At 48.1% G+C, this 22,326-nt stretch overlaps 2 protein-coding genes across 7 annotated transcripts in view; one reads left to right on the plus strand and one right to left on the minus strand.

Annotated features, from left to right (window-relative positions):
* Positions 1-6,716, plus strand: part of Bud31 (BUD31 homolog) — an 8,772-nt gene extending 2,056 nt beyond the window's left edge. For all 5 annotated transcript variants that reach the window (XM_052754478.1, XM_052754475.1, XM_052754476.1 and 2 more), the window contains 4 exons: positions 751-870; positions 3,633-3,755; positions 4,732-4,898; positions 6,473-6,716. In XM_052754478.1, coding sequence (XP_052610438.1) covers positions 777-870; positions 3,633-3,755; positions 4,732-4,898; positions 6,473-6,523 — 435 coding nt within the window. In that variant the 5' untranslated portion in view covers positions 751-776 and the 3' untranslated portion in view covers positions 6,524-6,716. The remainder of the gene's footprint in view (positions 1-750; positions 871-3,632; positions 3,756-4,731; positions 4,899-6,472) is intronic.
* Ptcd1 (pentatricopeptide repeat domain 1) lies at positions 6,256-22,272 on the minus strand. 2 transcript variants are annotated; one of them, XM_052754442.1, is made up of 9 exons: positions 22,141-22,272; positions 19,296-19,789; positions 17,958-18,098; positions 16,659-16,877; positions 15,817-15,918; positions 12,120-12,824; positions 9,800-9,916; positions 8,901-9,083; positions 6,256-7,146 (listed from the first exon to the last, which is right to left on the minus strand). In XM_052754442.1, exons 2-9 carry the CDS (start codon positions 19,752-19,754, stop codon positions 6,964-6,966), a joined length of 2,109 nt encoding a protein of 702 aa, XP_052610402.1. In that variant the 5' UTR covers positions 19,755-19,789; positions 22,141-22,272; the 3' UTR covers positions 6,256-6,963. The 2 variants fall into 2 exon arrangements, with proteins under 2 accessions (XP_052610402.1, XP_052610403.1); XM_052754443.1 differs by having other exon boundaries at positions 19,296-19,714; positions 22,141-22,271.
* Between the last annotated feature and the right edge of the window lie 54 nt (positions 22,273-22,326).

Raw genomic sequence — 22,326 nt, forward strand, 5'->3', positions numbered from 1 at the left:
AGCAACAAAATAAATAGAGAGAAGTGGGAGGGAGGAGTAGATAGCAAAGTATCAGCAGAAATCAGCTGGGGAAGCCACTTGAAGGCACCCAGCTGGAGTGCCCGATAGAGTTTTGGCTATAGTGTCCACTCAGATGAGACTTGTGAGCAAAACAACAAATTTCAGTAAGTAGAGATTGATGTCATCAGATCTGCTGCTCACCACATCCAGCAGAAACTGACTGGGGAAATTGAAGCAGTCACCTGGAGTTCTGATGGCTGAAGTTCCAGGTTCTCTTTTCTACTGTAGACATTTTTACATTGTGAGATAAACAATAGTAACTGTTGGAAATAGATTACCTTCCAGCAGCTCTCAAGGCCATGGTGTGTTCACTTTTGGTCTGCTTTGCTGTTCTCATTCCTCCCTGTTGTAGAGTTGGGGCGTGCGTGTGTGTGCCCATTCCTAGATAAAGGACTGGGGAGGATGCTGAGACATATGTGCTTGGTTCTGAAATAGGGGGTGCTGTGGCTTTCCCAGAGCCAACTTCTAGACGAGCTCAGAAAACATAGGACTTACTGACATACATTACACTTTCTGAGCTTGACAGCCTGAGGAGCAGAGCTGCAGTATGGACTCAGGCAGTCTGGATAGGAGTCCCTTCATGGAGCTACTTACTGCTCTTGCTGCTTTGAGTAGATGAATGTGCACCAGTAATGGCTGCCAAAGGCCTTTGGCAATCTGAGACTCAGAAATCACTCGACTTTCTCCTAGGTCTTTATCAGCTATCTTGCTGGGAAATGCCCAAAGTCAAAAGAAGCCGGAAAGCTCCTCCAGATGGCTGGGAGTTGATTGAACCAACACTGGATGAATTAGATCAAAAGATGAGAGAAGGTGAGTGGTGGTGCCCCTGCCTGGGTAGGCTGGGTGAAGTGTCAAGGCTCCGGTGCCTCCAAGGATAGACAAACATCTATGAGAAGAGGCTTGTTGCAAACTGGTCAAGTTTTGTTTACTTAGAATGCTTGAAAATTCTGAAATCTAAGATAACATTAATGAAAACATCACCCCCCCTCCAAAACAGAAAAAAAGGTGTTTTATTTATTATTAGCATATGTATTTGTGAGAGAAAGATCAGGTGTCTTTTTCACTTTTAATGTTTTGTTGGAGACAGGGTCTATGTAAATTCTTCTTCATAATTTTTGAGGTATTGTCTCTACATAGCTCTAGCTGTCCTGGACCTGTGTAGATCAGGCTGGCTTCGAACTCATGGAGAGCTGCCTGCCTGTGCCTCCCTAGCACAGAGATAAAAGGTGGACCACCACAAACCCCAGCTTACTCTATGTGTGTTTTTTTTTTTTTTCTTAAGATTTATTTTATATTGGGGGAGGGTTATATGCATGGTCGTACAGGTGCCTGGGGAAGCCAGAAGAGGGTGTCAGATCCCCTAAAGCTGGAGTTACAGGCAGTGGTGAGCCACCATGACACGCATGGGTGCTGGGAACTGCCCCATTATGAAGCATTTTTATTCATGCTTTTTTTTTTTTAATTTTTTTTTATTTTTGAGACTCTGTAGCTTTGACTGGCTTGGAACTCTGCTACATATTCACATTTTTTTTTTTTTTTTGGTTTTTTTTTTTTTTTTTTGACACAGGGTTTCTCGGTGTAGCTTTGCACCTTTCCTGGAACTCACTTGGTAGCCCAGGCTGGCCTCGAACTCACAGAGATCCGCCTGCCTCTGCCTCCCAGTGCTGGGATTAAAGGCGTACGCCACCACGCCCGGCTCACATTCTTTTTATTGGTCTTTGAAAATCTCCTTTATCCCTTGGTCTTTGCACCACGTTGCAGTTTCTACAACACAGCGCCATAGTAGTTTTGTGTTTTGGGAGTCATGGCAGTCAGCTTGTCTCTGGAAATTTTATCTGAAGCCTCAAGCATATGGTAGCCTTTGGTGAGCACAGTATGTCCTAGTTTGATTGCTCTTACTGTGGTAAAACACCCTGACCAAAAACGACATAGGGAAGGAAGGGTTTTATTTGGCTTAGAATTCCAGGTTACAGCCTGTCCTTGAGGGCATGGTAAGGCAGAAACTAAAGCACACGCATCCACAGTCAAAAGCAGAGGACAGGGCTGGAGAAATGGCTCAATGATTGAGCACTTGCTGCTCTTCCTGAGGACCCAGGTTCATTTCTTAACACCCACATGTCTGCTCACAACAGTAACTCTAGGTCCGGGGGTCCAATACCTTCTGACATCCATGGGGACCAGCTACACATATAGTGCACATACATATATGCAGGCAAAACACTCATACATAAACTAAATCTAAGAAACTTTTTTTAAAAAGTGATAAATACACACATGCTGTTTGCTCAGTACAGAAGTTCAACTAGCTTTCTCAGGCCACACACACATATTCACTTAGGCCAGCTTGATCTAGCTCACTGCTCCAATGAGGCCCCCTTAGGTGATTCTAAGTCCTGGCAAGATGATAATTAAAAAACATCTTCCAGTATGACTACTTTTTGTGTGTGTGTGTGTGTGTGTGTGTGTGTGTGTGTGTGTGTGTGTGTGTGTGTGTGGTAGGGGTGTGGTGTGAGAGTGGTGAATGCACAAATGTGTACTACAAAGCATAGGTAGAGGTTAGAGGACAACTTACTGGAGTCAGTTCTCTCCACCATGAAGGTTCTAGGGATCAGACTCTTACTGGTTTTGGAAGCAAGCACCCTTATCCACTGAGCTGTCCTATCAGCCCCCTGAATTGCTGCTTTTTTTTGTTTTGTTTTTGTTTTTCGAGACAGGGTTTCTCTGTGTAGTTTTGCGCCTTTCCTGGAACTCACTTGGTAGCCCAGGCTGGCCTCAAACTCACAGAGATCCACCTGCCTCTGCCTCCCGAGTGCTGGTATTAAAGCCGTGTGCCACCACCGCCCGGCAGATTGCTACTTTTTTAAAATTTATTTTTATATATGAATTTTTTGCTTCATGTGTACTGTGTTTTGCCTGGTGTTTGCAAAGGCCAAAAGAGGGATGTTGGATCCCTGGAACTGGAGTTACAGTTACGATATGAGCTGCCACCTAGGTGCTGGGAATAGAACCTGGGTTCTCTGCAAAAGCAGCTAGTGCTCTTAACCACTAAGCCATCTCTCCAGCCTCCCTTGAATTGCTATTTAAAACAATCTTTGAAATAGCTGTTTACAGCTAATCTGATCATTGTTATTATGAGATCAGACCTGCAGCAATAACTACTAAGTCACTGTTAACGTGGCTTTCTCTTTGCATAACTGGCTGTGCCAGGGTCTGGTAGATACCCAGAACTTGCAGGAGTCAAGGTTGCTATGGGAGAGATTTCTTGACATGGCTCTGTGAAAGTAAAGGAAATTAGAGTGTGGATGAAAAAGAGTCTATCTTCAGCTCTCTGATGTGTTCCTAAACTCATGGTAACTCTATTTAACTTCTTGGGGAATTGCTAGACATTTTCTACATCATTTTGCATTCTGCTAGAAGGGCTTAGGATTCCAGTTTCTTGTCCACTCTCGTAATTGTTTTCATTACTGTCCCCATGGGCAAAAAATAATCATAGCTGTAGTTAAGGAAGCAAACATGCAACATGCTATGCAGACTGACTCTCTCCTAAACCATACATTCTTTTTTCTCTCCAGCTGAAACTGAACCCCATGAGGGAAAGAGGAAAGTGGAATCCCTGTGGCCCATCTTCAGAATCCATCACCAGAAAACCCGATATATCTTCGACCTCTTTTACAAGAGGAAAGCCATAAGCAGAGGTAAGTGTGACTGGCTAAATACCTTGACCTTTAAAAAGCCATTGTTACTATGTTCACATACATGAAGAGGCAAGTGCTTCCCGAGGCTTCCATGTGGAGGATACGGGACAACCTACAGGAGTTGGTTCTCTCCTTTTGCCATGAGGGTCTGGGGGATCGAATTCGGGTTATTAGGCCTGTATGAAAAGCATTCTTGGCCCCTGAGCCATCTTGCTGACCCTCTTGACCTTTTTGTACTTGAGTGGTTTTCAGAATTTATATAGTGGTTCATAAGAAGCTGGGTGTCACCAGGCCTGGTAGCACACGTCTTTAATCCCAGCACTTGGGAGGCAGAGGCAGGTGGTTGTCCGAATTCAAGCCCAGCCTGGTCTACAGAACAAGTTCCAGAACATTCAGGGAAGTTACACTGAGAAACCCTGCGGGGAGGGGAAAGCTTAAGGAAAAAGCTGGGTGTTACTGTTCAGACCTATAGTTTCCGCACTTGGAAAATAGAGGCAGGAAAACTTGAGAATTCCAGGCAAGCCTTAACTGAGATCCTGACTCCAAAAAACAATGATTGTCTTTGCATACCCAGCAAACATCAGTTTTCTTACCACTGATGAAGAAATTAGTTTTTGTTGTTTTGTTTTCCCCAGAAACAAGGTTACACTAATGTAGCCCTGGCTGGCCTGGAACTTACATAGACTGACTGGCCTCAAACTAACAATGCTTTACCTGCCCCTGCCTGATTTGGTTTGTTTGTCTTTAGTTTTTTTTCTTTTTTGTTGAGACAGGGTTTGTGTAGTTATAATTCTCCTGGAACTGGATTTGTAGACCAGGCTGGCCTCAAACTCAGAGAAATCTTCCTGTCTCTGCCTCCCAAGTGTTAGGATCAAAGGCTTGTGCCACCATACCCAGCTTAGTTTTCCTTTTTAATCCAGGGTGAAGGCAGGTTTGTTGTGCCATGTTCTGATACCTTGTCTCACCTTTCTGATAGAACTCTACGAATACTGCATTAAAGAAGGCTATGCAGACAAAAACCTGATTGCAAAGTGGAAAAAGCAGGGCTACGAGAATCTGTGCTGCCTACGCTGCATTCAGACTCGGGACACCAACTTCGGGACGAACTGCATTTGCCGGGTTCCCAAAAGCAAGCTGGAAGTGGTAATGCCTGATGGCTAGATGGGGAATTATTTTCTGTTTAAAGCTCAGGTTGACCATAGGGGTATTTTGGGAAGTTTTGTCACTGGAAGCCTGCTAGCCATCCTTCCCAAGAATGATTCCCTTCTGATCAGGGATCCTTGGGTGGAATCTGGTAGTTGGTCTGAGTTGTAGGGCTGGTCTCAGTACTACCTGTGGGCAAATAACTGAACTCTTTTCTGAGGGAGTAGTAATGGCAATAGCTGTGAGGTGCTGAGAGGGCTACACTGGGGTGGCCACTAGACAACCTGTCCCTTTCTCTCTAGTCTCATGGTGACATTAATCTCTGCATGTCTTCTGTCTGAACTTTGTTCCAAAGCCAGGAATGGTAGCTCATGCCTTTAATCCCAACATTTGGGACACCAGCCTGGGCTAGTACTGAGATTATGTTTCAATAATAATAATAATAATAATAATAATAATAATAATAATAATAATAATAATAATAATGGTTTCAGGCACCTGGCAATGGTGTTGGTGTATAGTGGCTGAGCTCTAGTATCCAGACCCTTGAAATGGAATACCAGGACATCAGGCCAGATAGGCCATCCACTCAGCTTGACCTTTGTTTTCTCTCATTACATTGAAGCAGGACTCAATTCCCAGTTTTCATTCAGTGCAGATGGCCTCAGCTCAGCAGACAGCTCTGTTCTCTGTGCCAAAGATGGGGCTCTGGTGTGGATGTGCCAATCCATGGCTAGTGATCGATGGCTACTTCCCAAGAGGAGGCTCTTGGTGTCTCAGCCTTTGGCTTAAGCTGATCTTCAGGGCTGGAGTTTGTTCAGTTGTTAGAGGGCTGCCTAGTATGCATGGAGCCCTAGTTCCATCTCCAGTGCCCTATAGAACCAGATGTGGTAGTACACATCTGTAGACTAGCACCGGAAATCCAGGTCATCCTTTATGAGACCCTGTCTCAAAGATTTAGCAGAGCTTCACCAGAGAACTTTATTTGCTTAAAATGTGCTCTTGGTCTCTAGAAAAAAAGGTAAAGACGCATTGCTCCAGTCCGCCAGCCAGCCACTGTGCCCTTGGGACAAGATGTTTCTGGCTACGGGAACTTAAGTGCGCACCTTTTGCCTGGTGGCCTCAAGAACTCTGGCCTCAGCCCCCTAAGCAGTAGCAATCCCACCAGGAGAAAAAGAAGGCTGCCTTATTGTCAGGTGGTCATACACCTTTAATCCCAGCACTAGGGAGGACAGAGGCAGCTGGATCTCTGAGTTCAAGGCCAGCCTGGTCTACAGAACAGAGTAAATTCTAGGACAGCCAGGACTATTATACAGAGAAACTTTGTCTCAAAAACAAAAGGCTGGCTTACAGAGGATCCTTTGTGGCACATCTTTAATCAGTCAAACACAGACATATAACTTTGGGCTAGTAGTAGCTGTTTCCATTTTCACAAAGAAGCTGAAATACCCAAATGGAACTGTCTAATAGAGATGTCCTTCAGGGAGTGTTCCATCAGCAGCTGTACAGCAGGTTCCTATAGGTATGTGCAGGGCTGTAGCAGTATATACAGATGTCTCCTTCCTCTGTTACAGGGTCGCATCATTGAGTGCACGCACTGTGGCTGCCGAGGCTGCTCTGGCTGACACCCTTGACCCCTCCCTCTACATTCTGGACTTTGGGCCTTGTTGGCTCCTGACTATTGGACCACCCCCGTCCTGGAGCAGCTCTTCTCAGAGTGGTGCCCAGAGAAGAGACCCAGAGGGAGCATGGGCTCTACAGGTGAAGGCTTCAGTGTTTACTAGCTGAAATCTGTAAAAATAAAACCTTTAGACCTCTTGGCTATATTCATTCTTTTAGAGCAGTGGGCTGTGGAATGCAGGGGATGGGCTCAATGTCATAGACACTGTGTGACCAGGAGCATAACCTTTCTCACCAGTGATAGGGAGGGCACCCTGGGCCCAGCATTTGTCCTCACGCCTGTGCCTGTAATGCTTCAGTGCCTCTAGAAAGGTGACACCAGCATATTCTCTTGGGTTCCATCAGCACTGTGAAAGCTGGGTACTTGTCATAGCAGCATGCTCCATCACCTGTCCCTAAGGCCTTCACCAACACCAGCATTCCCAGTGGTGTCTTGGTTCCCCTTAGGCTTGGTCTGGAACTCCTGCCAGGGGTGGGGGGCTTCCTCTGCTGGCATCACTTTCAGCCACTGCTTGTAATATGCTCGAAAACCATCGATCTTCTCCAAGTAGGTGTTTTTCCCTTTGTACTGTAATTTGAAATGAACAGGACTGTGTCAAGGTGAGTGACATACATGGACAAAAGCTTCACTATGAAACCCATCACTGTACAATGGATACAAAAAACACTAGGAAAAGTAGGGAGTTCAGAAATGTTCTCAGCCAGTCCAAACCACTGCATGTCACCCAAAGCTAATAACCACCCACAGCAGCTTACCCCTGCTCATCTTTCCTCAAGGAGAATACAGTGGACAGGGTAGAAAAATGGACATTAGATTCACTGCTGTGAAGAGTGAAGTTCCAGTTAAATCTGCTGTATTTGGGTTAGGACAGACTGCCCTTTGCCTAACTAGTCTAAGGGCACTGTAGTGCTCCTAAACCTGTGGAGGTCATCTCCACCCACAGCTAGAATTGAGGCATCCCATCAACTCTGCCTCTGTTCTGCTGAGCTGTTGCCCTCCTTCTGACCTATCACCTTGGACCAATGCAGCATCTCCTTGCAGGGAGGAGAGGTACGGAGAGTTGAAAACAGCTGGTGAGGGGCTACATAGGAAAAATAAGCCAAACCAAAAAGGAAGAAGGAAAAAACAAACACAAAACAAAACCCTGTTAAAACACAATACTAAAAGTTTGAATTTAAGATTTTTAAGTTTGAGCTGGGCCTACGTAGAGGTACATGCCTTTAATCCCAGCACTTGGGAGGCAGAGGCAGGCTGATCTCTGAAAAATGCACTCTTGTACCCATGCCTCATGCTATAATCCCTGTGCTAGGGAGACGAGACAGGAGACAAGACTGCAAGTCTAGCCGGACTGATGAGCTTCAGTGAGATCCTGTCTAAGAAAGAATCTGTGAGTGGCAGAAGGCGTTAAGTGGTCTTAGGCCTTCAGTTGCACCCAGGGCCCCTCTGTAGGCACTAAGCAATAAGACCACAGATGTTCAGATAGGCCTAATGCTTGGCACAGTCTGCCCCCTTAACCCACTCATTCTTACTCAGCCTTCACTTAAGTGCTACACATGGGAGCCATCCCTGAGCACTCCCCAAGTGTGCTCTTACCCATTCACTGTCTCCCTCCCCCCCACCTGGTTTGTGTCCTAGGCCATAGTTGCCATTCAGTGCTCTGGAAAGAGCACAGGGCCTGACTCAACAGAGCCCCATACCAAAGTACAGAGCCTGATGTCCCTGAAGGGGGATATGTGCAGTAGCCTTTATCAAATTGTATCACTGGTGGTGCATCTGCTCATCCACTGAACAGGTAAGTACTGAGCACCAAACAACACAAAGCACTGGGAAACCAGGTGGGCAAGGCACAGTCTCCACCTTTCTAAGCCTAGGTGGTTCAGTGAAGACAAGAACCTTGTGTGAACATAGTAAACCATGGCATCAAGACCATCTGTGGGGGAAGGGAGGCATATCTGAGAAGGGCTACTTAAGCTGGACATAATGGTGCACACACTTGCAAGATGGAGACAGAAGAATCAGTACACGGCCAGCGTGAGTTACCTGAGACTGTCTCAAAATAAAAAGTGGGCCGGAGAGATAGCTTAGTGGTTAAGAGCACATACTGTTCTTCCAGGGGACCTGAGTTCAGTTCCCAGCATCCACACTAGGCAGCTCACACCACCTGTCAGCTCCAGGGGATTCAATGTGGCTCAGGGCCTTGGGTTTCTCTTAAAGCTGCTGAACAACTTTCAGCAAGAAAATGAATGTCAAGCCCCAAAGGCCAAAACCAGAGATGGCAGCAGCTGAGGCAATGGTGAGCACTGTAGAATGGGCGCACCTACCCGGTCAAAGGTGGGAGGGTACTCGGCAGCAAACTCGAGCTGGCGGATGATTACTTCGTTCACTGGGACACTGTTCCGCCTCATGTCCTTCAGGATATCAATGAGATAGGCATAGTCCAGCTTCTTGAGGGCCACGTTGATGAGTGCGCTGTAGATGTGGGTGTTAGGGGTCATCTGGGATTTCTAGAACATGAACATCACATGGTCAGCAGGATGATGGTGACCACAGACAGGTACCAGGAACAAGAAGGGTGGGACCACACAACAACCGCTGTCTGACACCGTACAAAAGCTCGTATGCCCTATCACAACAGCCCTGAAGAATTCGGGAGGAAGACAGGCAGGAAATGAGGTGTGAAATACCTCCTCACTCTTGGCCACAGTTTATTGGTTGACAGTGTCGTCACCACAAGGTGGGGGTCAGTCTGTAACAGCTAACATTAGTGCGGTGGTAGAACGTGTGGACACAACTGGGTCCTTGGAAGTGGCCACTGCTGGGGTTGGCTGGAATCAACTCAGCAAGCTCTCATGAGAGGGCCAGAGAGAATGAGCATGAGAGCAAGCCAGGGTTGAAAACTATGCTGTGCCCACAGACCTAGTTCATCTCTTCTCTGGACATAGCTCCCATTCCTCCAGGATGTTGGGGTTCAGCCCCATTCACATCTTTCCATTGGAACCAACAGCACCTTCAAGATGGATGTTCTCTGAGCCAGTTTCTATAGTGGCTCACAAAATCTGCTTGTTCCCAGAGGGGGACATGGACACTAGAAGGGATGCTGTCCCACTTGCCCTGTTCCACACTCATTTGATCCTGCTGGGTCCCATTTTCCCCACAATTTTCTTGCTGAGAACTCCCAGAGTTCCCCCAGAACTGTAGGCATCCTGCTGGGGTCTCTCACCTTCATGTCTGCAAGCAGCTGCATACCATCCTTGGGCCTACGGCACCCAATGGCCAGGCTGCAGAAAGTTCGAAGATTGGGGACAATTCCCTTCTTTGCCAGGATTGGCAACAGCGCCTGTAGGACAGACATGCAGCTGTTACCTGAGACCCATAAGTCCTGGCCAGATGTCCTGATGAATCCCTTTTGTGGATGCTAGAGACTGAAGGACATAACTGCTCAGAAGCCTCTTGACTCCCTCAGCTGACTGTATGGCACTCCTGGTCTCCACTCAGCACTCAAGATTCCATGCCCTTTGCCCTTCATGTCTCTGACCTTCCTATCCTGTGTCAAGCTCCTTGGCTGCCCCTCCCTGTACTGGGCCAAGGAACCAGAAGCTCCTGTTGCGAGCAGGAAGCAGCGCTGACCAGTATGGGAAGTGCTGGCTGAGGGAGCCCCAGGCCTGGTATGAGAAAGAGGGCACCTTTCAGCCTGGGTAGGGCCCCAGAGAAGGACCGTCTTCCTAGCTTGTCTAGAGTAAGGCGTGCTCTGCACTGTGACCATTTCTCTGTCACCTTTGACCCTCACAGATGCCCAGGGCACTGCTTCTGTCAAAGCACATCACATAAAAACTGTGCAAGTGAGAAAACCCAGCCTGGAGCCTAGCTATCACCTCTGTGATATGGGGAATGCTGCACACAGCCAGGCTGTGCCTCCTGGCCTGTCCAGGAGAGAAGCAGATAGACCTAAAGCTGACAGCACAGAGTAAGTGCAGCGTCGGGAACATAGTTGAGGAGACGGGAATGCTCTGGATTTGTACTGGGATGCCTCATGGGGAGATGCTGAGCTGGGGTCTTAATATACAGCCTTGGCTAGTCTGGAGTTCACTACATAAACTGTACTAAAACTTGGGAGATCTGCCTATCTCTACCTCCCAAGTGTACCACCATATCTAGCCCTTCTCAGATCTCTCTCTCTCTTTTTTTTTTTTTAAGAAAAAAAAAAAAAAAGAAAAGGTCTCACCAGGCAGTGGCGGTGCATGCCTTTAATGCCAGCACTTGAGAGGCTGAGGCAGGCGGATCTCTGTGAGTTTGAGGCCAGCCTGGTCTACAGAGCTAGTTCCAGGGTGGCCAGGGCTACACAGAGAAACCCTATCTGGAAAAAACAAAAAGGAAAAAAAAAGAAGAAAAGCCCTCAAGGATTCCAGGCCGGCACTGAACTCTCAATTTGGCTATGCTAGATTGTTTTATGTCAACTTGACATAAACTAGAGATATCTGAAAGGAAGGATTCTCAATTGAGAAAATACCTACATAAAATGGGGCTGTAGGACATTCTCTTAATTAGTGATTGACGTGGGAGGGCCCAGCCCATGGTGGGTGGTGCCATCCCTGGGCTGGTGGTCTTGGGTTCTATAAGAAAGGAGGCTGAGCAAGCCGTGGTGCAAAAGCCAGTAAGCAGCACCCCACCATGGCTTCTGCATCAGCTCCTGCCTCCAGGTTCCCATCAGAGTTCCTGTCCTGACTTCCTTCAGTGATAAGACTATGAATGTGGAAGTGTAAGCCAAACAAAACCCCCTCACACTGCTGTGGGTCATGGTGTTTCATCATTATAATAGTAACCCAAACTAAGACAGTGGCCAAGGATGACCTTAAATTCTTGACCCGCCATCCTTCAATCCCCAACTCCTGTGACTATAGGTGTACATCAGTTTATGCAATGCTGGGAATGGGGCCCAGAATCATATGTATGCTGGGCAAACACTCTACCAGCTGAGCTACCTCAGCACTTCACAGTGACTTTTTGTTCTGTTTTGAATGTGTGTAGTGTTCTGCCTGCATTTATGTCTATGAACCACTTGAATGCTTAGTGCCATGGAGGCCAGAAGAGGGTATGAGATACCCTGAAACTGGAGTTACAGATGGCTGTGAGCTGCCGAAAGTGCTAGGAACCATGCCCAGGGCATCTAGAACAGCCAGTGTTCTTAACCACTGAGGCATCTATCACTCCAGCCAAGTTTACGATGATTCTCAAACCAGCTGAACAACTCTACAGTCCTGTTCCTGAAGCACCTGCTTATCTTATGTACCCCTCCTCAGTGTGATGACATGTTTAGCCTCTTGGAACCCGATATCCTCAGCATGTCAGCATGTCCCTTCTCCATGGGTGCCCTTCCTCTGCATGGCAGTGCAGCTGGCTGGTTTGTGACGGCTCAATTCCTAGCTTCACACAGGACCAAGCCTAAAGCAGGGCTCCAAATGTGTCTGCTGACTACTAATCTATGATCTACAATCTGAAGTCAGAGGGAAAAGAAGGGGAGTCCCCAGTAGACAGCGCTCTACCTTCGCTCCCTCCAGGTCTCCCAGCTTGCTCTTCTTCCTTATCAGCATGTTGAAGAAGGTCACGTCGGCCTCCACCTCATGCCTGTCCAGCATGGTCAGTAGTGAGGACTCTGCGGGGCTCCCAGGTTCCACCACCTCAGCCAGGAGAGTGAGGGTTTTGATGTCCGGCTGGAGACCGTGCTCTGCCATCTTGCCCAGGAAGCCCTCCAGGCCCCCCATCAAGGCCAGCCTATCAGCAGGAGTGGCCACTGTCCCAAAGGAGACTACGGTCGAGGGGAGAGTTCCAAGACTCAGGATATTGAATTCCAGCTCCAAGTGGGAAGGCTTTAGGGCCAGTGGGGTGTGGGCTGCTATGTGGCCAGGTTCTGCCTTGGTTTCTACCTCGGGCTGTGTCCTGCTTGTTACCCCACTCTCAGGGAAGTCTGAAGGCCCCTCAAGTTTCTGAGAAGGTTCCAGAAACAACTGCCTCTCCAGTGCCTCCACATGTCTAATTGACACACCATCCTCTGCCTTGGCCTGGACTTTCCTCCTTGCCTGAGGCCTGCTTGCTGGGGGCTGGAGTAGGATGGTCTCTTCCTGAGGCTTCAGGAGCAGCCTGGAGGCAACCTCTGGGTCCCCCAGACCACAGTCTCGAGCTGCGCCCAAGAGGAGGTTATAGCCATGCCTAGTTGGTTTGATCCCCAGACTCAGCATCTGCCACCACACCTGCAGGAGAAACAAATGTTAGCTATATGTTCCTGCATCCTACAGGCCTTCAATGGAAGTAGGTGCTATGAACTCATAAGGCACAAGAAAGCTGGAGTAGCTCTATGGTACAGCGACTGCCTAGAATGTGTAAAGTCTTGGATTAAAACCCTAGCACCCCCCAAAAAAGAAAAAAAAAAAAACAAAAAAACTGCTGGGGATGTGACTCAGGGTGTGGAGGCCCTGGGTTCAGTCCCTGTGAAACCAGCCTATAGTCCCAGGTGGAAGGATTAAGATTAACCTGAGCAATGTAAAGTCTGTGGCGGAGGAGGGGGTGGGGAGGACTAGCAAGGTGCTGACCACCAAACCTGACGACCTGAGTTCAATCTCTAGAATCTACATGACAAAAGGAGAGAATCAACCTGCAAGTTGTCTTCTGACCTCTACATTTGCACTGTGGAATGCAAACGCCTTCCCCCAAACATATGTAATCAAAATAGGTTTAAGAAGTTGGAGAGAGCCGGGTGGTGGTGGCGCACGCCTTTTATCCCAGCACTCAGGAGGCAGAGCCAGGAGGATCTCTGTGAGTTCGAGGCCAGCCTGGGCTAGCAAGTGAGCTCCAGGAAAGGTGCAAAGCTACACAGAGAAACCCTGTCTCGAAAAACCAAAAAAAAAAAAAAAAAAAAAAAAAAAGTTGGAGAAGCTGGGCGTCGGTGGCACATGCCTTTAATCCCAGCACTCAGGAGGCAGAACCAGGTGGATCTCTGTGAGTTTGATGCCAGCCTGGTCTATAGAGTGAGATCCAGGACAGGCACCAAAACTACATGGAGAAACCTTGTCTTGAAAACTGCCCCCCACCCAACAAAAAAAAGAAGTTGGAGAGATGGCTCAGCAGCTAAGAGTACTATAGCTACTCTTCCAGAAGACCAACTCTTCCAAAGTTCAATTCCCAACATCCACACAACAGCTCACAGTCTGTTACTCCAGTTCCAGATGATCCAACACCTTCACACAGACATATATGCAGGCCAAACTCCAATGCACATAAAAATAAATACATAGGTTTAAAAAGTGATTAAATAAAGAAGCATCTAGAAAGTATCCAACCTAAGGCTAGGCATGGTAGTGCACACCTTTAAATGGCTGTGAGCCACCATGTGGGTGCTGGACACTGGACCCAGGTCTTCTGCAAGAGCAGCCAATGCTCTTAACTGCTGAGTCATCTCTCCAGCTCCCTTTGGTTTTTCTTTTTTCCTTTTTTTTGAGATAGGTTCTCACTATGTAGCCTTGGAGTCATGCAAATCAGGCTAGCCTCAAATTCAGAGATGCCTCTGCCTCCTAGGTGCTGTAGTAACTGACCAACTCCTTTTGTTCTGACAGGAACCTCCACAACCTGGGTGTGGGCAACATTGGACACCCTACCTTATCAGAAAGAGGTGTGTAGATGGGGACTGGCAGGTCAGGCACCAGCTTGGCAAACCTTGCAAGGGTCTAATGCCTACCAAGACAAGGTCTTCAGGAAGGCAAGGGTCTTGGCAACCTTTCCTAAAGAATGGTTAGCAGAATGGTCAATTAAGGGATATACACACTACTGCTGGAATAAAATGTGGTGGCAGGGATTCATGCACTAGAGTCTGATAAACATGGCTTTTTTTTTTTTTTTTTTTTTTTTAAAGACAGGGTCTCAAACTAGAACTCTCAATGTAGACCAGACTAGCTTCAAGTCACAGCTCTTTTTTCTTTTTTGGTGTGTGTCTGTGCGTGGTTGTTGCTGTTGTATGGGTATGTGTATCTGTACATAAGCAGAGGAGCAGAGGCCAGAGGCGAGCATCAGGTGTCCTGTTGTATCACTCTCTGCCTTATTCTCTGAGATAGAGTCTCTCACTCAACCTGGTGCAGCAGCCAGCAAGACCCAGCAAGCCTCATGTCACTGTTGCCCACAGAGCTAGGGTCACAGTGCTCAGGGCCACATCCATCTTTTTGCATGAGTTCTAGGGATTTGAACTTAGGGCCTTACGTGCTTATATAACAAATGCTCTTACCTATTGAGCCATCTCTGTAGCCCTAAATCCCAGCTCTTAGTGGCTGTGGGAATCTCAGGAAAGTTATAAATGTCTGTGAGCCTCAGTTCCCTCACCTGCAAAAAGGGGCTGGCAGTGCCTTGAAGAAGCAGTTCAGGAAGTATGCAACACAAATACGCATTAGTATTGATAGATTCATTCTACGCTTTCTTTATATCATGCTACTGCTCAAAATTCTTTGCAGAGGGAACCTTGTTGTCTTGGGTCGTCATTCTGCAAAGTAGCTGGGAATCTTTCTGAGATGTATATCTGGACACAGGATATCTGAATAAGGCTGCTGCCAAGCAGTGGTGGACACATTAGATGGCTAAGCTTGGAAAAGTAAGACACAAAAGCATCCATGGCAGCAACACCAATACCCACTCTCCACATCATTGGAGGAGTCACCTCTGGAGGATCTGAGATGGGCTTAGAGTATATCTCTCACTTTGGGACTAAGTGTACATTCCTGGGTTGTACCTGTAGAGATGCCAAGTATAGAAGGAGCCCGAGGGATGGGCTGAACATACACCCTGGTGAACGTACTGTGATGGTCAGGAACCCCAAAATTAGAGGGTCTGAGCAGGAGAGGTTTGGGCTGGCTGTGCCTTCACTAATGGGGTAGCACTTCTACAAGCCTCCGTTCCATGTTGTCCACAAGATGGAGGAAGAGCATGCCCGGTAGTGATTACCACGAAGGCCAGAAGATGGCAGATATAAAAACATCTGGCACAGTGGGCTGGAGAGAAGGCTCAGTGATTGAGAGAGATATTGCTCTTTGAGAGGACCTGAGCATGGTTTCCTGCATCCACTTCAAGTGGCTCACAACAGGCTATATAACTCCAGTTCCAGGTGATCCCTTTCTGGCCTCCTGCACACATACATATAATTTAAAAACAAAAACCAAACAAAGCTAACCCTGGCACCAGGCAGGACAGAAAGGCAAGACTGACCTGCACGGCTTGCCGGAAGCCTGCCTTCTTGTCCTGGATGCAGCCCATAAGCAGGAAACAGAAGGTCTCCTCTGTCACTGCATGTCCCTTGTGGATGATTTCCTGGGCAAGAGAAGAAGGCAGTCTCACTCAGAACCAATGGCAAGGCCCAGACCAGGTGGTGTCTGACCTGGTTCAGTACCAGGTCCATACATCTCTAAGGAATAGGTACCAGGATGTAGCGCTGGGACCAGTTAGAACCACCTCCTAAGTGAAGTACCCAACCACTTCCCCTGCTATCCCCAGGCTTGTCTTCCCAGCTCTGCTCCTACAGTCAGCAGCATCTGCAAAGCCGACCCCAGCAGCCACTCTACTTAGGCCCTGGAATCACAGGACTGGTTTCAAGACCCACCACCACCACCAGCCAACTATGGGCATGGACAAGGCTCTGAGTTTCTCAGCCTCAGTTTCCTCATCTGCGCAAGGACACACCTTCTAGGACATCTGAACAACCCTTTAACCATGTAGGGACTGTACAGGGTGAGTACGGTCCCCACCAGCCTCTTCAGTGTCAAGCTGGGCAAGACCTCCTAAAAGACACTCCTACCTCTCAGAAACTCTTGTCCTTGACACTCAGCACAGGGACTCCCTTTCCACCACCACCCTCTTGACAGCCAGCCACTGTCACACTGAGGCCATACAAAGCTAGGTCATGTTGGATATGTGTGCAAACCCCAGCATAAAGCATGGGCTGTCTCAGCTTTCCTGAACATTCCAGGTGAAGAGAGACAGATAATCTCTCTCTCACTTGTCCCACGGGACTGGGCCTGACTTCAAAGAGCTGGAAGAAGGGAAGTCCCCACCTTGAAGACATCAAGGCACATCCTGAGGTCTGCACACTTGGCGGCCACCTTAAGCAGGGCATGGTATGTTTTCAGGTTGAGCTGGAAGTTTTTGGCCTGGAGCTGCTGTCGAAGCTTCAGCGCACTCTGCAGGGCAGATTCCTTCCAGGGGGACTCCGCACAGACGTTGAACAGAGCTGTGTATGTGGCATCTGAGGGCTCCAGGTCTCTCTTCTTCATCTGTTGAGATGGGAGAAGACTGAGGGAGGGTCTAGAAGCTGGATACAGAGATCACCGCCACTTTGAAGGACCCGAGAGAGGTCTGTTACCACATCCGATTATGACAGAAGCTAAGATGGACCCAAGTGGCACCTCATATACGTATTCAAACTCCCAACTCAACCAGAGGGACCATGGAAACTGAGCTCTTACTCTTGGAAATGCTAACAGGAAACCATCCTTCTGGGGTACCTGAAAGAATATTCGAGAGCTGGTGTACTTGTATCAGGAGCTTCTGATGGCCCTATCCTGAGGCCTGACCAGCTCACCCTGACTATCCAGGGGGCACACAGTGGGTCTGCTCTGGGAAAGGGGGACCAGTGCTCACTAACTGAGAGCTCATGAGCCAGTGAACTCTCCTCAGAAACCAAGGACGAGATCGTTCAGAAAGATCATTACAATGATTAATGTACCTACAATGTACTTTCCGAAGTGCAGTTTGTCAGGTATGTTGGCATCTTAGCTCTCAGGAGGCAGAGGCAGGCATGAGTTCAAGGCCAGCCTGGTCTACATAGTGAGTTCCAGGTCAGCCAAGGATACATAATAAAGCCGTCTCATAACCAAAAAAAGAAGTACAGATTCTGTTTGCTCTAGCCACAGACTGTGAGGACGGGGGTAATGTACCAAATAAGAGGAGTAGGGTTAGCAAGGGTCTGCTGGCGTGAGGACTCCCTTAGCTTCTGGCCCCAGGAGAAGATGGGTTGTCTCTTGTTTGAGTCTGCAGTTGTCCAGGGTAAGGCTCTTTCTTGATTCATGAAGGAAACTGAAACAGGATTTGTGTGTGAGGAACTGTTGGGGTCTGTAGAGAGGAACATAGACTAACTGGGCATGGTAGCAGAGAAATAAGGAAACATGGGGGTTCCTAGCAGCCCAGGCACAGGATGAAGCATGTCTCTTGTCACCTCACTTAATTCCCCAAGAAAAACTCAATTCGGATTCAATGTCGACGAGCCTATGTCATCTGCCCACAGTGACACTGTGCTCAGGATCTGCACCCAGCACGCATTTCACAGCCTTGGGCCTATCCTGACCCGCACTCACATCATTATAGAGCTTGAAGGCCTTCTTCAGGTAGCCGACGCGCCCACAGCCTCCGATCAGCACTGTATAGTTGTACTCCAGAGGCTGCAAGCGCTCCTCCTTCAGCATCTGCCTCTCAAACAGATCCAGGGCCTCCGCCAGCTAGGGAAAGAACCAACAGGAGAGAGGGAGGGCTCAGGATGGTCTCAGGACCTTTAACAAGCCAGGGAGAGTGGGGCATACAATTGGCAGGAGGCTCAAAGCCATTCTAGGCTACACAGCATGTTTCAGAACAGCCTGGGACTCATAAAATATTGTCTCCAAACAAAAATCTCAACAAAAACAGAAGGCCCCAGCAGAGGGTAGGAGGTAGAGGCACCCTTCTGACATGGTACAGGCCAACAGCTCCCTCCAACTGCAAACTTCTGCCCAAAATGGCCTTTGCCCCATCTCTAATTTCCTACACTATCCTGTCCCTCAGTACATGCTTTAACTCCTTATCATTTGTTTTCGGTTTTGTTGTTGTTCTGAAGATTACACCAAATGCCTATACATGCTTGGCAAATAATTTACCACTAAACTGAATTCCTAGCCCAATTTCCTTTTTTTTTTTTCTGAGACAGGGTATATAACTATGTATGCTAGGCTGGTTTCAAATTCAGAGCTCTGTCTGTCTCAGTGCTGGGATTAAAGGTGTGCGTCACTATGCCCAGCTCTCACTCCTTTTCCTTATCTGTCCATTCAAATAATAGTTACTGCCAGCCGTGGTGGCACACAGAACAAGCTCAGTATAGTGGCATATGCTAGGAAATCCCAGCACTCAAAATGTTGAGGCAGGAAGATTGTAAGTTTAAAGCTAACCTGAACTACATAGTGGGTACCAGTCAGCCAGGGATACACAGCAAGACATTCTTGAAAGAATGGTGGAACTATTAAAATGAGTCCGAGCTGGCAACAGTTAGAGGTCAAGTTGTTAAAAAGAACAAATCATGACCCAAGAAAATGTGAGATGGACAAAAAGACTAGTGGGATGGCCATGTCGTGAGTTAAAGATAGGTGGGGGCTAGCAATACGGTTCAGCAGATAAAGGTACTTGCAGTGTAAGCCTAGTGACCAGAGTTCGATCCCTGGGCTCCACATAAAGGTGCAAAGGAAGAACCAGCTCTACCAACTAGCTCTGCTAGTTGTCCTCTGGCTTCCACATGTGCACGATGGCACAAACATTCAGACATGCACGAAAACAATAACAGAGATCCAAGGATGGAGCACGGAACACTCCAACTTCAACAGCTGAGGAGGCTACACTGCCCCACATAAAACGCCAACGCAGCAGAAAGGAAAACCCCAAGGTTCTCGGACCTTTCCTTCCTTGATCAGACGTTTGCACTGAAGGAAGTACCAGTATGGAGTGTTCCTCCGGCCCCGCCACAGTCTGGGCTCCAATTCTTCCTCCTCAACACCCTGCTCCTTGAGCCGCAGGTTATACAGCTGGGCTGTTGACTTGTGGAATATTTTCCGAGAGGAGTATTTGTCAGAGAGGGTCCCAAAGCTCTCTTCGTCCTCCTCCTCCTCCTCCTGAGGGGCCACCATGCTGAGCTTACTGGAGTCCGAGCAGAGGCTGCTCATGTTCCTCTGGCTCCCTCGGTGGGAGGAAGAGCTGCAGAAGGCTTCTGACACCTGCCAATGTGGCCATGCTGCCCTCAGCTGTCCAAGTCCCTCCTTGCCTGCTGTCCATCGGGTAGATCCAAGAAGATCCAAGTGTTGAAGGACAGACAGTCCTATGGGGTGGGGGCCAGAAAAGAGCCGGGAAAGTCTCATGAGGTCTATTACTGGCCTTCTTGTGTTACTACAACCTGAAATCAAGAAAAATAAGGACGTCACATCAGCCTACGTGTAAGAGTTGGAAAGAAGAGAGAAGTGTAGCTACAAGGGTGGCTGAGTTGGGACACCTTGGCTCAGGCTGGGGGTGCGGAGTGGGAGATGGGCCATATTCATAATCTCAGCACTTGATGGGTAGAAGACAATCAGAACAAGGTCATCCTCAGCTACATACCAACTTCAAAGCCAGCCTGGGCTTCTTGGGATTGTCTCAAAATAATAAAAGGAAAGGCCAGGTGTGGTGGCCCGCACGGTTAATCTCAGCACTTGGGAGGCAGAGTTCTGAGCTAGTTAGGGCTACAGAGATTCCCTGTCTCAAAAACACAACAACAACAAAGAGGGCCCCAGCCTGTCTCAGCAGATGAAGGTGCTTTCTGCCACGCTTGATGACCCGAGTTGGATCCCTGAGCCTACTTGGTGAAAGCTGTTCCCTGACCTGTACACATGTGCTGTGCGATGCACACATAAATCAATGTGCTTAAAAAATGCACAGGAGTTCAAAGGTAGCCTCTGCTACAAATAAGACCAGGCTATATGAGACCCCGTCTCAAAAAAACCAAAACCAAACAAAAAGAGTCTTAGGTCTGAAATTCCTGAGGCAGAAGGACTACAAGCATACAAAGGACGGGGTGGGGGTGGGGGCACGGCGAGGGCCTTTGTAGCTCCATGGTAAACTCTTCTCTAGCATGCACAAGGTTCTAAGTTCAATCCTCAAAAATACACACAGGGTATGGTGGTGCACTTCTTTAGTACGAGCACTCAGAAGTCATCACAAGCAGATTTCTCTAAGTTAGAGACCAGCCTGGTCCACATAGGATGAGTTCCAGTTCAGCAAGGGCTACAAGGGAGACACTGTCTCAAAACAAAAAACTAACAAACAAAACAACCAGAAAATTATATACGTGCTAACATAATTTTTTTCTCTTTTGTGGTACTAAAGGTTGAATTTAGAGCTCTACCAATGAGCTATATCTCTAGTTCTTTATATTTTTTTCTTTTTTTCCAGACAGGGTCTCTCTGTGTAGCCTTTGCTGTCCTAGAACTCACTCTGTAGACCAGGCTGGCATCGAACTCACAGAGATCCATCTGTCTCAGCCTCCAGAGCGCTGGGATTAAAGGTGCCCATCACGAATGCCCAGCAATCTTTATACTTTTTGAGACAGGGTCCCACTAAGTAGCCTTGGTTAGCCTCAAACTCATCTTATTTTCCTACGTCAGCCTCACTTCAGTGCTAGGATTACAAGTAAACACCACTGGTGTCTGGTTTTTTGTATTTATTGGCTTGTTTATGAATCTGGTGGCATTGGGCTTCAAATCCAGGGAATTGTGAATCTAAGCTCTCTCATTGAGCTGCATCCTCCTGTACTAACATTCTCTCTCTCTTCTTTTTTTTTTTTTTTGGTTTTTCGAGACAGGGTTTCTCTGTGTAGCTTTGCGCCTTTCCTGGAACTCACTCTGTAGCCCAGGCTGGCCTCGAACTCACAAAGATCCGCCTGCCTCTGCCACCCAAATGCTGGGATTAAAGGTGTGCGCCACCATCGCCCGGCTGGAGAGATGGCTCAGCCGTTAAAGGCTAGGCTCACAACCAAAAACATTCTCTTTTTATTAGGTGGACTAGAGAGTTCAGCCTGCATAGTTTGAACCCTTTAATACAAAACATCAGGATAGCTGGGTGGTAGTGGCTCACGTCTTTAATCCCAGCATTCAGGAGGTAGAGGCAGGCAGATCTCTGTATACATGTAAAATCAGAATAAATTTTTTTTTTTCGAGACAGGGTCTCTTTTTATGTAGCGCTGACTGGAACTCGATCTGTAGACCAGAGACCTTGAACTCACAGAGATCCACCTACCTCTGCCTCCCGAGTGCTGGAGTTAAAGGCGTGCGCCACCATAGCCCGCCCGGCTCAGGATAAACATTTTAAATCTTAGCTCTCCCTCCAGGGTCTCATGTAATCCAGGTTGGCCTTGAACTTTTGATTTCCTGCCTCCACTTGTCACTTATTGGGATTACAAGTATGCGCCAACACTCCGAGTTTGTGCGGTGCTGGGGCTCGAACCCAGGCCTTGGCTCATGTTAGGCAAGCAATCTGCCAACTAGCCATATCTCAGCCTCCTTACCTGAATTGCAAACCTCTAAATTAGATACATAGAGGCTGTCAACCCCGTAGGGGGACCTGGGACCCTCGGGCCGCCCCTGCCTCCTCTCCCCAGGACTTCAGAGCCCGGCTTTTCTCTTGTGACCGACCCCCCTGGCTTGGACAGGGTCCCTCGGGTCCAATTTCTGACCGGGCTCCCCGGATTCCTACGAGGGTAGAACAGGAACTCACTTAGGGTGTCCCGCGCAGCGAGGCCCTGTGAAGTGCCTTGTCCTCAGTGTCGTAGGGGCTCGGCCCCGAATCACCTTTCTTCCCTTCACTACACGCGCCAGAGGCCCCGCGCAGGCGCACTTTGCGTCGCCGCCTCCCAGATTCTTTCCGATTACGGCCCACAAGGGCGTTCGGCCAGCGGCTAGC

Source organism: Peromyscus californicus, unplaced genomic scaffold, assembly GCF_007827085.1.
Source record: "Peromyscus californicus insignis strain IS unplaced genomic scaffold, ASM782708v3 Scaffold_2__1_contigs__length_46816999, whole genome shotgun sequence".
In the NCBI taxonomy this organism is placed as follows: Eukaryota; Metazoa; Chordata; class Mammalia; order Rodentia; family Cricetidae; genus Peromyscus; species Peromyscus californicus.